The sequence below is a fragment of the Aethalodelphis obliquidens genome, unplaced genomic scaffold (assembly GCF_003676395.1).
Source record: "Aethalodelphis obliquidens isolate GAN/ISIS:26980383/991018 unplaced genomic scaffold, ASM367639v1 scaffold18, whole genome shotgun sequence".
Classification (NCBI taxonomy): Eukaryota; Metazoa; Chordata; class Mammalia; order Artiodactyla; family Delphinidae; genus Aethalodelphis; species Aethalodelphis obliquidens.
The window spans coordinates 6129170-6144064 of NW_020837962.1; the positions used below are offsets into that span (position 1 = coordinate 6129170).

Below are 14895 nucleotides of genomic sequence, written 5' to 3' on the forward strand. Positions count from 1 at the left end.
AGGACATGGAGATGGAAGGTGAGGCCCGGGGGGCCGGCCGCGGCGGGGCCGGGGGGCGCCTTCCATTGTGGCCGGGGGGAGCCGCGGGAGCCACGCGAGGGGCTCGCCATCTTTAACCAGGCCCCGGGCGGCCGCGGGCCTCGGCCTGGCCGGCCCGACTCGGCCGGCCCGGGCCGGGCGAGGCTGCACAGTCATGCCGGGCCCGCGGGCTGGGGGCGGCCGGTGGTCCCCCGCCCGGCGCATTGTCCGGCCCGCGGGACCCGGGCGGCCTCGTCGGCACAAAGCGCCCGGAGCCCGGAGTTGTAAATTAGAGCGCTCCGGCGGGAGGGATGCGGGCGTTTGCGGACTGCTGGCGGCCGCTGCGCGCCCGGGTTGGGGAGCCGGGCTCCGGGGACCGTCTCCCCGTTCGGACGTCGCGGGGTCCTGGCTCTGGCCGGTAAAGTCGGGGAACCGGAGACCTCCTTGGGCTCGGGGCTCGCCCGCACCTGCTCCCGCGCGCTCCCCGGCAGAGCCCACCGGGGCTTCGAAGCGGACCCCGAGATCGTTCCATAACAGCACTTGCTGGCGTCGGGCTTCATTTGGAAACACCTGCAAGGGGCGCAGATGTTCTCAGCCTTTGGACGGGCCCAGAGTCCGGAGTCAGGCGCTCTTCGTTTCTGAGTTAGCTGTATTTCGGGGAGTTTGGCTGTGTGCGGTGCAGTCAGCCTCCGGCCAGGTGTGTCTTTGAAACTACGTGAAAGCCGCCGCCCTCCCCCCCCCCCCCCCCCCGCCCCACGACTACCTATCTCTAAATCCACCCTGACTCCAGAGGTAACTTAATTTTCTGCCCATGTGCCAGCAGTTTTCCAGGGTATCCTGCTTTGAGATACAAGGCCATGGTAATAGAGGTCTGATGCAGAGGCACTGAGCGCGGAAGGGTCTTGGGCTTACCTACCTCAAGAGGACTTGGTAGTTGGAAGGCATCTTTTATTTCTCGTGGCCCCAAGTACTTAAAAGGGCAAAGTCTAAGGAGTCTTAAAAGAGTCCTTACCTATTTCGGGGGGGACGGACAGGCAGGAGTCAAAAGAGTGCCCCTGAATGAACGGGACATTGAATGTTCTGTTCTTGTTTTGCTTTTAGCCAGAGATCTTGGGGTGTGGAAATGAATGGGGGTGCTAAGGAAGCTCAGGTGAAGCAGCATTTGTCCTGTGGGGTGGCTGCACGTGTGGGGTGCTACATCCTGGTTGGTGGGAACTCTTACCATGACTGGTACTCCCCTGTGAGTAACGTACTGCCAACAGTTGGATGTGCTCTGAAAAAAATGGCCTGCAAGGTGGCAAAAGGCGAAGTGGTGGAGATGCCTGTGGAAGGCACTTCCCGCTGGTACTTCAGTGGCCAGTAATGGGGTCAGGAGAACCCAGTCCATGCCAAGGACCAGGCTGTCCGTCTCACTTGGCCCCAGAAAGGCAATAACTTCGTAGAGTTTTTTGTCACGTGTCATTAAACAATTAGCTGAAGGAATACATTGCTGAGAGAATTATGTATATTCCTTTTAATGCCTCGTAAAAAGGGATTGCTTTTCAATTTCCTTTTCAAGTTATCCCCCAGTCGAGACAAAAATCCACTAGTGTTAGCATATCCGTGTCCCACTTATGTTGTCTTAGCACTTTTTAAGCGTTTTGAACACAGGTGAGAGCTGATCAGCATGGGCCCCAGTGCATAGTGTATTTCTGGTACAGAACTGGGTGTCAGGGGAAATAGTCGTGTCCACAAGTTTCAAGGGCTTTTCTATAAGACTAGAGAGTGTTGAGTGGAGGAAGAGTTTTCAGAAGTCATGCGTGCTTTCAAGACTACTTTTTTTTTCCTCAAGGAGTTTTGTTCTCATATCCAAGTTTTCGTTGGAAAAGTCGCCCGTAAAATCAGTAATCTGCAAATTTACTGGCGTCTCAAACTGAATGGTAAAGGTTGTAGTTTATTATTGCTGATTCCGTAAACTTCAGTCTTCTTCTGAGTGGACCTCAGGTTCATTATCCAGAGGGTATCTTGTCTTTGTAGGGCTTACGGTCGTCAGCACCCTGTGAGCAGCCGCAGGTGTGCAGTTTAAAGAGCTGCCCATGTCTTAGGCAGTCTCTTTCAGCCTTTCTTAGCCTTCCCACTCCGAAAATGTGGCGTTAGGTTTATACATTGTAGTTTAGGACCAGCAAGTGTGAAAATCCTTCCTATTAAAAAGCGAGAAGGGTGGGATTTAGTGACCATCAGCTCTGCGTGGCCTCGTCTGCCAGGCTCTATGAGTGACTCTCGCCTGCTTGGTGTTCGCCTTGGTTCCTGTGGACTCAGCAGCTGGAAGCTGTCAGGGCTCCCTCTGATCAGCTTGAGGAAGGGAAGCTTTGTGGATGCAGAGCATTTGCCCGCCCCTCCTGGGCAGGACAGTTTCGAAGGAGCCGGGGAGACTGGTTTGGTTGGCGGTTTTTTCCTACCGACGGGTCCGGTGTTAGTTTGCTCTCCTGCTCTGCTTTATAGGGGTCACATTTGCTTTTGACTGATCCCTGCACAGCCCTTGCACATCTGCTGGAGAATAACAGTGCTCAGGATCAGTTATATTAAAAATGTCTTGTTTTGAGCCGTTAGGAAAGTCATGAAGGGTGAAGGGCAGAGAGGGAAAAGATGGCGGGGGGCGTGGGGTATGGTGGCAGTTCAGTGGGGTTGAGACCACATGCTTCCTTCCTGTGAGGCCCGTGCAGGTTTTCAGGTTGGGAGGCAAAAAGCACCATGGAGGTGGTGGCCTTTGTCGGCCTGGCCAGGAATGAATGTGCTCCACAGTTTATTCACTCTCTAACTCAGAGGCAGCGCAGGCCGAGGGGCTGCAGGAGGGACCTGCAGTGGCCTCTGCCCTCTCGGGTACTTGAGAGGTGATAATCTGGTTTGTTACGCCCCCCTCCAAATCAACAGGAAGTTTTCCCAAGGCCTGGCTTCTGCATAGGCGGGCTGGCACAAACGTCAATACCTTGATGTTTGTTCCTTGGTGTGGTTCTGCCGCCCGTGTGAGCAGTCTCTGTTTCAGAGTGTAATCTTTGAGACTAATGGGCACAGACAGTTTTGGTTGACTTTTGTACAACACTCAGACCACTGCTATCAGGACACCAAGCTGGGAGCAAATCAATGAGTTGTCTGCAGTTTCTGAAAAGAATTGATCACTGACTTCTGTGGTTTTTGTTTGGGGGGAAGCAGTGGTGGATTTCTTTTTCTTTCCAACTTGTGTGGGTAGATGGAGTTTCAAGTTACTTTTCTGCTAAAGCAGGTTTGGGAGTGGAAAGTGAGGTCTCTTGTACACGTGTGCCCAAATAAACTACACTTGGGCATTTTATTGTATCTAAAACATGTTTGTTTTTCAAATAGCGCTGTAACAAGACAAAAATCAAATAATATGAGAATATTGATTTTCCTCTCACATTAGCTTTGATTGGTAAAAGAACTCTACAAAGTGAGCATCAACTTGGAGAACCCAGAAAAGATAGAGACACATAGAAGAAATTAGGCCAAACTTAGAAACATCTGACTGATGTGAGCCTGTCAGGTTTTGATGGGACTGGACGTTACTTTCCAGAAGGCATCCGCCCTCCTGATTCTTCCAGGCTGCTGATTTTGATTATCTGTAAACAAAAGATTGTTAACAGCACATATTGGAAAAAAGTGTATACCTTCATCTTGTTTTTTGGGGGGTGGGGTGGGGGGGATCAGTTTTGTGGAAAGGAGGAAAGAAACCACTGAGTTAACTCACGGTGGGGCAGTGTGGTCAGAGAATACAGGCTTAGCGCCAGGCCTGAGTCTGAACGTGGACTTCACCGTTTAATTGTTGTGTGACCTCATGCACATTGCTTAAGCTCTCAGTGCCTCAGTTTCTGCATCCTTGAAAAGGAGGTCTGTCGTATCCTGCAAGGATGTTGTGAGGGTGGAAACACAAAGCATGTGTGAAGTGCTGGGCACAGAGATAGGGGCATCAGTGTTCACTCATGGTGTTGTGATGGTAAAAGGGTTACACCTGAGGCAGGGATGGGCACAGGTTAATCAAGCATGGCGCACACAGGTGGGGCAAGTTGACTTTCCTGGTTCTACGGTAATTATATCCTGACTTGGATTGGGAAGAAAACTGACCAGCCTCAATCTAAGCAGCATTGTTTATGAAATCCTAGGCTTGATGTGCCTAAATAGCTATATAAGGTTAATGCTATAATATTTTAAGAAAAATGTAGTGGATGATAGAGGAGTGGATAGTGGATTTGGTGCGTTGTTACACTGCTGCCGAAGCCTGGTTAGCTCAGTGGCCTTCGTGATGAGAGTATTCTTGCTCTTGCACTAGTGTTAGAGCATCTAGTAATGAATTTGATGAGGTTGCCAATCAGGTTGTAGCAGGGAAGCCAGGTTACACGAACCTCCAGACTTTGGGAGTCGGCCCTGAATTCTTGTCTCTAAATCCCACATCCTGTTACCAAAAGCCCTTTCGGTTTTCCATCCACCACCCTAAACCAGGCGGCCCCTGTTGCCTCATGCTGGAACTTTGCAGTAGCCTTCTTACTGGTCTCTGCTTCCACTCTTCCTGGACCGCACACAGCTGTCTTTTCACTGCCCTGCTTATTAGAAGGACTCAGGTGTGCTGCCTTCCTCATGCAGGTAGATGGGTAGTCGCACAGCCCGGCCTCTGCTATCAGGATCCTCGGTCATCCTGCTTTGTGCTTCAGGCTCTGAGTGCACACACACTTGCACTGCATGACGTGCAACTCTGGCTTTTGGGCCCTGTACTTGCACAGGTGGTGTCTCCTTCTCCTTGAATGCAGACAGGACAAGAGACCCCAGGAAAGTGATTCAGATGCCACCTTTTCCCTAAACTTTTCTAGTGGTCTCAGCCACTTGCCTTGCATAAGAGCCATGTCTTGCCCCATGAGCTACTTGTGGGGTTGCTCTTCTGTACTCATCTTCCTCACCGCTGGACTGTTTGTCCATCTGAAGATACCCATCTTATGTTCCTTTTTTGTTAAATGTGTTTGTGGGAGACACTCATTCAGGAAACAGCAATTTTAAGGCAAAACAGTAGTACAGGAGATGGCTGGCTGGCAGGGTGGTGTGTGAAAGAGAATGCCAAAGCCATAAACCAATATTGCTTTGATAGCTGCTAATTCAGTTTTATTGCCTTTAACGTAAGTTGCTTGAAGTGGCATTTTTGATCCTTTTGCAAGGAAAAGCTCCTTTTCCAGACAAGGGTATTGATGGACCTTATTGAAGTTTTCTATTGAGTATTTTAAAATTTGTTACTGTTTCTGGTTTTTTGCATGGGTAGTATGTAGCCTGGGTACTTCTGCTTGATTTCCAAGGCAAAGGAATTTTACTCTGGGGACCAAGTTGTAACAAGGTATTTCTTGACATGTACTGTGATGGTTAAATGTTCAAATGTCACCTGCTTCAGAAACTTCTTGTTCTGACCTAATTTGGACTTAGGCAAGTTGGAGGAAGCAGGATTTTTAAGTGTCTTGCGTAGGCAAGAAAGTCAAGTTATGCCATTTTGGTAGTAACTTAACACATGGCTTGGCCAATGAGAAGTCAGATGTGTTGAAATTCTCTTGAAGAGAAGCAGGCCTACTTCTGAGCATTGGTGATTTAAACTTGGAAGTTGGACATGGAGGTAGTTAGAAAGTTGGTTGTGTAGGGAAATACACTGACCCGGACTAGAGTGAATGCTTCCAGAACTTAATGATGACACTAGTGTGAGCTAGCAAGAACCAGGGAGTAGGGAGGCGGAGGGGCCTCGGTGGGGCACGCCTTAGGCAGTAGTGTCACTGCCTTTGCTGTTGGGCAGAGCAGAGCGCTCCAGGGGGTGACGAGACTGGAGGGCTCATTGACTGTGCGGCTGGGCCCTCGCTGGGCTGAGCACGTGCTGTGTTGTCACCAGCTCGGCTGGGACCACTGTTGTGTGGGCACAGCTGTTAATATTCTCAGAGATGCCCAGGTGTCCTTCCAAGGAGCCCAAGTCATCTGCTCGACCTGGGGTTTATCTTAACAAATGTGAGTTCTGTATCAGAGTCTCAAGGTGGTGGTCCTCCCTTCTTTTTAGGTCATTTGAGAATCTGCAGGATAAAGAGCAGGAGGTTCCCTTCTGTGACCACAACAGTTCCACGTGATTTTCCTGCCTGGCATAGAATATTCGAAACCCAGGCCCTCCCTGGGTTCTGATTCCATGCTAGTGACTAATTGGTTTCCCTGACATCCTGATACTGGGAGGGCACTGTCCTGTATGAGGTACCAGCCCCCAGAATATTGACCAGAGGAAGGTCTAGCTCTTGCAATAAGTTGTTGAGCTGGCCTCTGCTTTGGAAAGGGGCTGTATGAGATTGTTGGGGTGACCTGTAATGCAGAGTGTGATCACACCCAGGGTGTGGCCACCAGTGTCTGGGTAGTGATCTGACTTCTTGGCTCCCTCCTGCCCCCCCCCATGGTACTTTCAGAAAGAGTTGAGGGGGCTTTTCTCTAGGGTATAGGCTGAGAAAACTAACCTTACTCACCTGGAGTTGCAAGTGCATTTTGTCAATATGACTTTGGGGAATAAATTACATTTCAAGGTCCTTAATTGACCCTGTGCAATTGCTGTTTTCAAGTAAGGACATGTAATGCTCCTTAGCCTGTTTGCATGGTTAGAGAGTCCAGCTCCTCCTTGTAAATAATGTGGGGCAGGTAATTTTTTTTTAATTGAAGTGTAGTTGATGGGTAGGTAATCTTGAAGTGCTTGATTCTTAGAGTTGGTAGTTTATGTCAGCTAGGAGGAGAAATTATTCAGTCAAACAAAGTGTGTGTGAATTGGTTAAAAACATTCCTCAATCCCTATTGCTGTTTTATAACCATCATAGATGGGCACGGAAGAATACTCCCCCAAGAGTCTCAGCCTTTTCCTCTTCTGTCTTTAGCTTGTTAAGGACAAGAGGGAGAACAGATAGGGGCTGGAATGCCTGACCTGCAGAAAGTCCAAAGAAGTAGCTGGTGGAGTGAGGTTGCTGAGCTCGAACCCTAACCCAGCTCCCAGTGGTGGCCAAGCAGCGGCTTCTGATCTGTGTGATATCCTGCCTGTGCTAGCCAGAGGACTCCTTCATTCTCTAAAGCACTCCAGGTCTCCTGCTGCTACCCATGAGGACAAACTGAGTCTCTTTTCCTACTGAGACCTGGATTGCTTGAGAATGCCAGCTCGTATTCTTATGGGGGCAGAGGAGAAGACATGTGGGGTAGGAGGATGCTTAAGGGTTTACCCTGCAGTGTGCAGTAAGGTAGCCACCAGCCACATGGTGGCAATCACATTCCTTAACTGACTAGCCACGTTTCAAGTATTCAGTTGCCACCCGTGGCCAGTGGCCACCACATTGGACAAGCAGGTACAGCACATGTCCGACAGGGCAGACAGTGTTAGTGGCCAGAGTTCACCGAAACAGTCTGGTTGGATCCTTAGCTAGAGGGTGTTTCTGGTAGCATTAGTGTCACATTGGATGTTGGAAAGATACAGTGTGTCCTGGAAAAGCTAAATTAAAATGAGTGAATAAATAGTTCCTGGGCAAACGCTACAGAGCAGGCTTTCTTCGGTTATTTGTGGTGAAGAACCAGTTTTGTTTTTTTTTTTTAATTTCCAGTCTGTTGTGGACAATTTCTTTCTGTATTTTGTAGACATGCAGTGTAAACAAATTGTTTAAGAAATGAAATAAAATACACATACACAATGCAAGCCCCAGGTTGTTATTAAAGTCACATTTCAACAGTTATTGCTTAGAACAAACACGCAGGGAGGATTTGCAGAAACTGTACGTGTTCATTGCAAGCGTGTATAGGCCATTAATACAAGGGAACGTGCTATTGCACTTGTAACTTTGTCATTCCACCATGGTAACTGAACAGTTTTGTGTGAAATATCAATTCCCCGTATTAAACCTTATTTGCACACTACTTTTTAAAGAAACAAATAATCTCGCTTCCTGCTTGGATGGATGGCATCCCTGCTCCTCATAGAGAATGTTGATCCAAGTCATTTCGATGTTCGTTTTACTAATATGCAAGTGAGTCCAGTGCTGCGGAGGTATACCCCTGAGATTGGGAGCCATCTTCCAGCAGTTTTCCAAAATGTATCCATAAACAGCTCCAACTCTATCCTATAAACTAACATCTAAATTATGTTTCGTTGAAAGAAATGGGTTCTGGGTCCTATTGACTTGGGTTGCAGTTAACCAGCTAACCCTAAACTCTTACAAACTGTAATGGGGTCCCGGGACACGTGACACCACACTCCAGTTTGACAGCGCACCCACTGGCCCAGGCTAGGGTGTTGCAGGAAGTCAGGTTGCTGCAAAGTCTCCCCGCTTGCTCTGTTTCGGTCAGGTCCGAAGAGGGCACCTGCTTGCAGGCTGTGTGCAGGCACCTTGGGCTTTGCCACCCCCACCCCCTGCTTTCTCATCTGGATGTTCCCGAGCACCAGGCCTCATGGCTTGCTTCTGACTCCACTGTACCCTTGTGGCAGCAGAGCTGTACTTGCTGTGCACTCGCAGAGCCTGGTGCAGGGCTTCTGCCCACGAGATAGACATTTATGCAAACCCTCCCGACAGGCAGGTACAGGGCTGGCTGCCCCCAGCACGTGAGTGAAGGCTCTTGGTAAACATGTGCCAGGGAGGGCTGTGATGGGGGGGGTGGGTACTGACCTATGGTGGGGAAGCGGGTGGGTCATCGGAGGCTTCACAGAGGAGGGGACACAGCTAAGTTTGAAAAGAGGGAGGGGTGGTGTGCTCAGAGGCAGGAGGTGTAGAACAGCATCATGGGCTTGGGATCTAGAGGGAGAGGATCTGTGGTCCCCAGAGCAATGGTCCACAGAGATGTCTGTCCTAATCCCTTGGAAGCCGTGACTATGTTACTTACCTGGCAGGGAACTTGGCAGGTGCGATTAAGTTCAGGATCCCTAGACGGGGAAATTATGCAGTGTTACTCAGGTGGACCCAGTGTAATCACAGGGTCCTTAACCCGTGAAAGAGGGAGGTTGGAGTGGCGTGATGTGAGAAGGCCATTGCTGGCATTGAAGATGAAGCTGGAAAAGGCCAGGAAGCAGATTCTCCCCTTGAACCTCCAGAAGGAGCCAGCCCTGCTGACACACTGATTTTCGCCCAGTGAGGCCCATTTTGGACTTGTGACCTCCAAAACTATAAAAGAATAAGTGTGTGGTGTTTAAGCCAGTAAGTTTGTGGTGATTTGTTCAGCAGCCAACAAAACTAATAATGATCCAAGAAGGTGGGTAAGAAGCAGTAGGTGGGTGTCCAGTAAACTGGCCTTGAACCTTAGAGAGCTGCATAGAGGCTGGGAGAGCTTGGCAGCTACCCCTCCCTGGGCCAGGCCCCTGGACGTGAGGGCTGTGTCTGTATCAACTCATTGGCTCCTTACCACAACTCTGAAGTAGATGCAGCATCATCCCCATTTTATAGCTGAGTGAAACAAAGCGCTGAGCAAGTTAAATAACCTACCCAGGGTTGGTGGCAGTGGTGGGATTTGAACCCAAGCCATGTGGCTTCACAGAAATTTGCGTCTCATCATAGTCAGTGGACGCTATTTGTTATGAAGACGTTGTTACTGCTTTTTTTTTTTTTTTTGCGGTACGCGGGCCTCTCACTGCTGTGGCCTCTCCCGTTGCGGAGCACAGGCTCCGGACACACAGGCCCAGCGGCCATGGCTCATGGGCCCAGCCGCTCCGCGGCATGTGGGATCCTCCCGGACCGGGGCACAAACCTGCGTCCCCTGCATCGGCAGGCGGACTCTCAACCACTGCGCCACCAGGGAAGCCCTGTTACTGCTTTTTAATTTAAACTGCTGCCTTCTCCCGCGTTTCTTATCTCACCACCCCAAGTGGCAAAGCTGCAGTTGGGCTCCTCAGTCTGAAGATTTTTGTGTGGCTCACCACATGCTTTGAATATAGAAAGTAGCTCACTGCCGAAATCAGCCGGGGCCACCTTATACTTCAGCAAGTGGAATATGGTGGCAGAAGCAAAATAGATGTGTTTTTAAAGGTAGATGCCTCCCTTCTTTGAGAATCAGGTATTCAGTAATGTGATCCTAAGCTGAAATGAATCATCCCTAAAGCAAACCATTCAGGGCTCTGGGCATATGGAGAGATTTAAACTTGAGAAGGCTTGAGCCTTGTCTGCCAGGGCTCAGGGCGAAAGCGTACTGCATTTCAGAGGGCCAAGTTCTGTGGAGCTACAGGGTCAGACCTCAAGGCACCTTGTCCACTCAGGTCCTCCTGTCACCTCACCCTCATGACCCTGCATCTGCACATGAGCAAACTGAGGCTCCTCCAAGCCACACAGATGGCACCAACCTGACTGTACCCCTGCTGTGTCTTGAAGTCCTGACCAGCTGCATTCCTCTCCTCCCTGTCGCCTGAATCATCTGTTTCTTTCTTAAGACAGCAGCTTCCACAAGGTGGAAGGAAAACAGGGTCGGAGGTGCCAGAGCCCGGGATTGCTCAGCTGGGCAGGGGTTGAAAGAAATGAAGTCCTAAGAGGCCAGCCAGTCTCCTCGCTTCACTGACTTCCAGCTAGTTGTGTGGTGGTGTTTCTGTGGCACACACAGAATATCTTCCTTCTGGGCCTCTTTCCCTGACAGTGAGTTTTAAAACATGAGATAGATTCATACATACAACTTTAACAAACTGCTAATGCATTCATCGCTGGGTTGGCGAAATTGAGACCTTCAAGCCAGTGCATTTGGGGAGTCTAGAGAAGATGCAAATAAATGAGGTAACTCTTGGGCATCCTAGTAGGGGGGACGACCCAGAATGCAAATGATCCGTAGAGGTGACTAGTTCAGCTTCAAGATGTGCGGCGGCCAGCCACACAGATTCGCACACGGTAAGGACAGGCGGTCCTGGTGGTGGCTGTGATGGTTGTGGGCTCCTGCAGGATGCCCAGGTCGTGGGGATTGTGATGTTACAGGCATGGTCCCTGGGAGCTGTCAAAAGTCTTCAGAATTATTCTCAAGTTGGTCATTAATTACCTTGAGGGCTACAGGGAAGAGGGAAAATTAGTACTACAAATCTGCAAGTTTTCTGTTATAGCCAGTATTTCCTTGGGAATCAGAGGCTATTATTTGGATTTCTATTTTGATGAAGTTAAAAATCCTATACTTTTTAAGGCCTTTTGTTCTTAAAATACTGGTTTCATTTTGGGTATGTTATCAGAGAGCTCTTGGTCACATAATTTTGTTTTAGAGCAGAAAGCGACTATTCAACCCCCTACTCCACGGGCCAAGAAACCATGTCTCTGGGGGCTTGAAGTGATTTAAGTAAAATTAAGTAAACCCTCAGGTCCTACGTCTCACTAGCGCTATTTCAGGGGCTCCATAGCCACCTGTGGCTCGTGGCTTCCATATTGGGCAGCGCAGCTGTAGACCACCTCCATCATCACAGAAAGTTCTAGCGGCCAGTTGCTGCTCCAGACCCAGCCTGTGAACTGGGTTTAGCTTTGCCTTTCTAGAAGACTGCCTTGGAGAGGATTGTTCAGAATAACAGAAAACCAGGCATTTTCTTCTGTAAAAACCTGGGAAGACGGTTCCCCAAACTGGCTCAGCACAGCACATACTTGGCCCTTCGCCTCAGATCGCTGCTTCAGGCCCTGAGCTGGGGGGTGGTTTACAGAGATGAAGAGGTGATAGGTGTCTTTGCAGAGGGAGAGTCAGCAGGATATAGATGGGTCACGTGAACATGTAATTAATGCAGGATAGAAAGCGATGAATGCTGCGAGAGGTGCAGAGAGAGGGCTCTGGAGGTGGGGGAGAGCAATTATGTCTGGGGGCAGGGGAGCAGGAAGGCTCCTGAGTAGTACTGGCAGTGGCCGGAGCGGGTGGTTAGGATTTGAGTTCTGGGGGATTTGAGGTGAAAATGGCAGAGGTAAGGCCTTTGGGTAGATGAAAATAGAGGCCCCTCTCTGATTCCTGCCCAAGTGCATGGATTGTAATGAACTGTGTTTCTTTGCTCTTATCCCCTTTAGACTTTGAGGCCAGGGAGCATTCTATTCTCTACACCTTTAACAGCAGTTTCTACCAGATAATTGAACGCATTGCATTTTTATGTTTTAGTTTCAGTAGGACTGGAACATGCCACCATGTTCAATGCCAAATAACCTTAATTTTACCTACTTTGGTAACCATTATAAAGGGTTAGATTTGCACCTGCCCTTCTATAAGTCTTTGTGGGAAAATGTTAGTAGTCACCATGAATTTTATTTGTATTTATTATTTATTTTTTCTAGAAAAATTTTATTTTTGACTGCATCAGGTCTTAGTTGCGGCACACAGGATCTCTCCTTGAGGCACGTGGGCTCAGTAGTTATGGCACGTGGGCTTAGTTGCCCCACGGCATGTGGGATCTTCCCGGACCAGGGATCGAGCCCATGTCCCCTGCATTGGCAGGAGGATTCTTAACCACTGCACCACCAGGGAAGTCCCTATTACACTTCTTGTTGTCAGGATCCTGGGACAGTTTTAAAATTGGTGAGAACCCCAAAGAGCTTCTGGGTAGGTGGGTTATAGCTATCATTATTTGCCAAATTAGAAATTAAAACAGTCTTAGTTATTCATTTAAAAATAATAAACCAGTACATAGTAACACATTTAACATACTGCTTGTTTTGGGGTTTTTTTGAGCCATGCTGTGCAGCTTGCAGGATCTTAATTTCCCAACCAGAGATTGAACCCGTGTCCCCAGCAGTGAAAACACTGAGTCCTAACCACTGGACCGCCAGGGGATTCCCACATTTAACATGCTTTTTATAGGAAATATTTTCTAAAACAAAAATTTAATGAGGAATGGCATTGTTCATACATTTTGCAGATTTCTTTATTATCTGGCTTGATAGAAGACAGCTGGATTCTCATATCTGGTGCTGTCAGTTGCAATGTAAATTTTACTGGAAATATAAAGCAAACCCAGTCTTACAGAGGTATAGCCTTTTCAGGCAACTGTGGCAATTCTTTCATACTACATCAAAATTTGGTAGCTTCTTAAGGTTGATTACAGCATGCAGTTTGAAACCCTATGATTAACTTACCGTGCTCTGTTACATTAAAATTTATTGGGTTGTCTTGTACTTTGAATGGAGCATTTCTAATACCATTCATTGGTCATTTGGAAAATACTGATTCACAGAGTTATACAGATCTTTTAAATGTTGGCATATTTCATTATACAGTTACATTAAAAAGTCCTTAAAATACCACATTCACGTGTGTAACAGCCTACCTAACTTGGTATAGGATTGTAGTTATAACTCCAGAAAGCTCGCTGGCACAAAGAGAGCAGTGACTTTTGTCCTGTATTTAAGAGTCTTACTACTATCTGGCAGAGGACGAAGATGGTTGGATGATAATTAGCTAGTGGCAGCCTAGTTGTCCGCAGCAGCTGACGCCATGGGGACGGGCAGCAGGGGACGGGCAGCAGGCAGTGCTGGGTGGTCCCCTGCAATGGGAAATCGTCCTCTGGTCCCCCTCACACTTAAAGGTGTATGTAAGATGGTCCTGTTAAGATGAGTTAACAGATATTTTGTGAGAATTCAAGGAGAGCGTGCTTAAACCAGAGGTAATTGTGATTTTGATTAGTTTGCTTTCTATTCCTCCATCATGGTCAGCCTTCCACTTGTTTATTGTTTGTCTTTCCCCCCATTTTCTCCGTTTTCCAGTAGCTTGCGTGGAACAGTTGGAACTCTTTGGGAATCGGTCTGATTTTTTTTTTTTTTGCGGTACGCGGGCCTCTCCCGCTGCGGAGCACAGGCTCCGGACACGCGGGCTCAGCGGCCATGGCTCACGGGCCCAGCTGCTCCAACAGCATGTGGGATCTTCCCTGACCGGGGCACGAACCCGCGTCCCCTGCATCGGCAGGCGGATGCTCAACCACTTCGCCACCAGGGAAGCTCAATCGGTCTGAATTTAAACGTAGCTTATGAAGTAGCACACCTTATTTATGTATGTGAGTTTACTGGAGCAAAGGGTGTGTCTGACCTCCCATTTTCCTGGCTTTTTGACGTTTTTGACTCCCTCTCTCCTCAAAGAACAGGAGCTGTGATGCACACATTTGTGTACAAGACCACCCGAACAAAGGTCCTGAGGCAAAAAGACTCAGACCTGTATATCTTTTATGCTCTCTCAGTTCTCTTTTCCCGAATGGTTAAAGATCTGAACCCATATCCCGGGGCAGTGCTTATTTAAAGAGTCAGTAAATCATTTCTTATTCTCCCTGCCCTCCAGGTGTTTTTTTCCTTTGTTTTTCTTTCGTTGTTTTTCTTTTGCCTTTGGGGTGAATGGCTCTGAGTTTCAGCACAGGTGTAGGTCTGTGTAACCACTGCCCCAGTCAGGACCCAGAACCTCCCCTCACGCTGTGCTGGTTGTGTCTCCACCATGGCCATGCTCCCCATCTCGTACAGGTTTGTCATTTTGCAGATGTCGAGAAAATGGAATCATACAGCATGTAACCTAATCAGTAGTTGCTTTTTATTGCTGCTTCCATTCTGTTCCACGGAGGGACACCTGGGTTGTCTCCAGTTTTGGGCAGTTACAAATGAAGCCATTATAAATACCCGTGTTCAGGTTTTTGTGTGAACATGAGTTTTCATTTCTCTAGAGGATGGTGTAGAGTTGTTGTGTGAGGTATGCTTCGTAAGAACCTGCCACCTACTTCCCAGGTGCCCGTGCCCTCTCCCACTCCCCCATTGATCTTCATCCTCGCCAGCACTCGAGTGTCAGCATTTTTCACTTTAGTCATCCTGGTAGGTGGATAGTGGTTTTAATTTGCAGCTATCTAATAGCTCACAGTCACACATCTTTTTATGTATTTATTTGCCATCCCTATACCCTCTATGAAGTGTC

At 48.5% G+C, this 14895-nt stretch overlaps 1 protein-coding gene across 1 annotated transcript in view; it reads left to right on the plus strand.

Moving 5' to 3' along the window:
- The first annotated feature begins 2 nt into the window (after nt 1-2).
- The window catches only part of USP7 (ubiquitin specific peptidase 7), a 56854-nt gene continuing 41961 nt past the window's right edge, over nt 3-14895 (plus strand). Inside the window, exon 1 of the mRNA XM_027117432.1 lies at nt 3-18. Within this exon, the coding sequence (XP_026973233.1) occupies nt 6-18 (13 nt within the window). The 5' untranslated portion in view covers nt 3-5. The remainder of the gene's footprint in view (nt 19-14895) is intronic.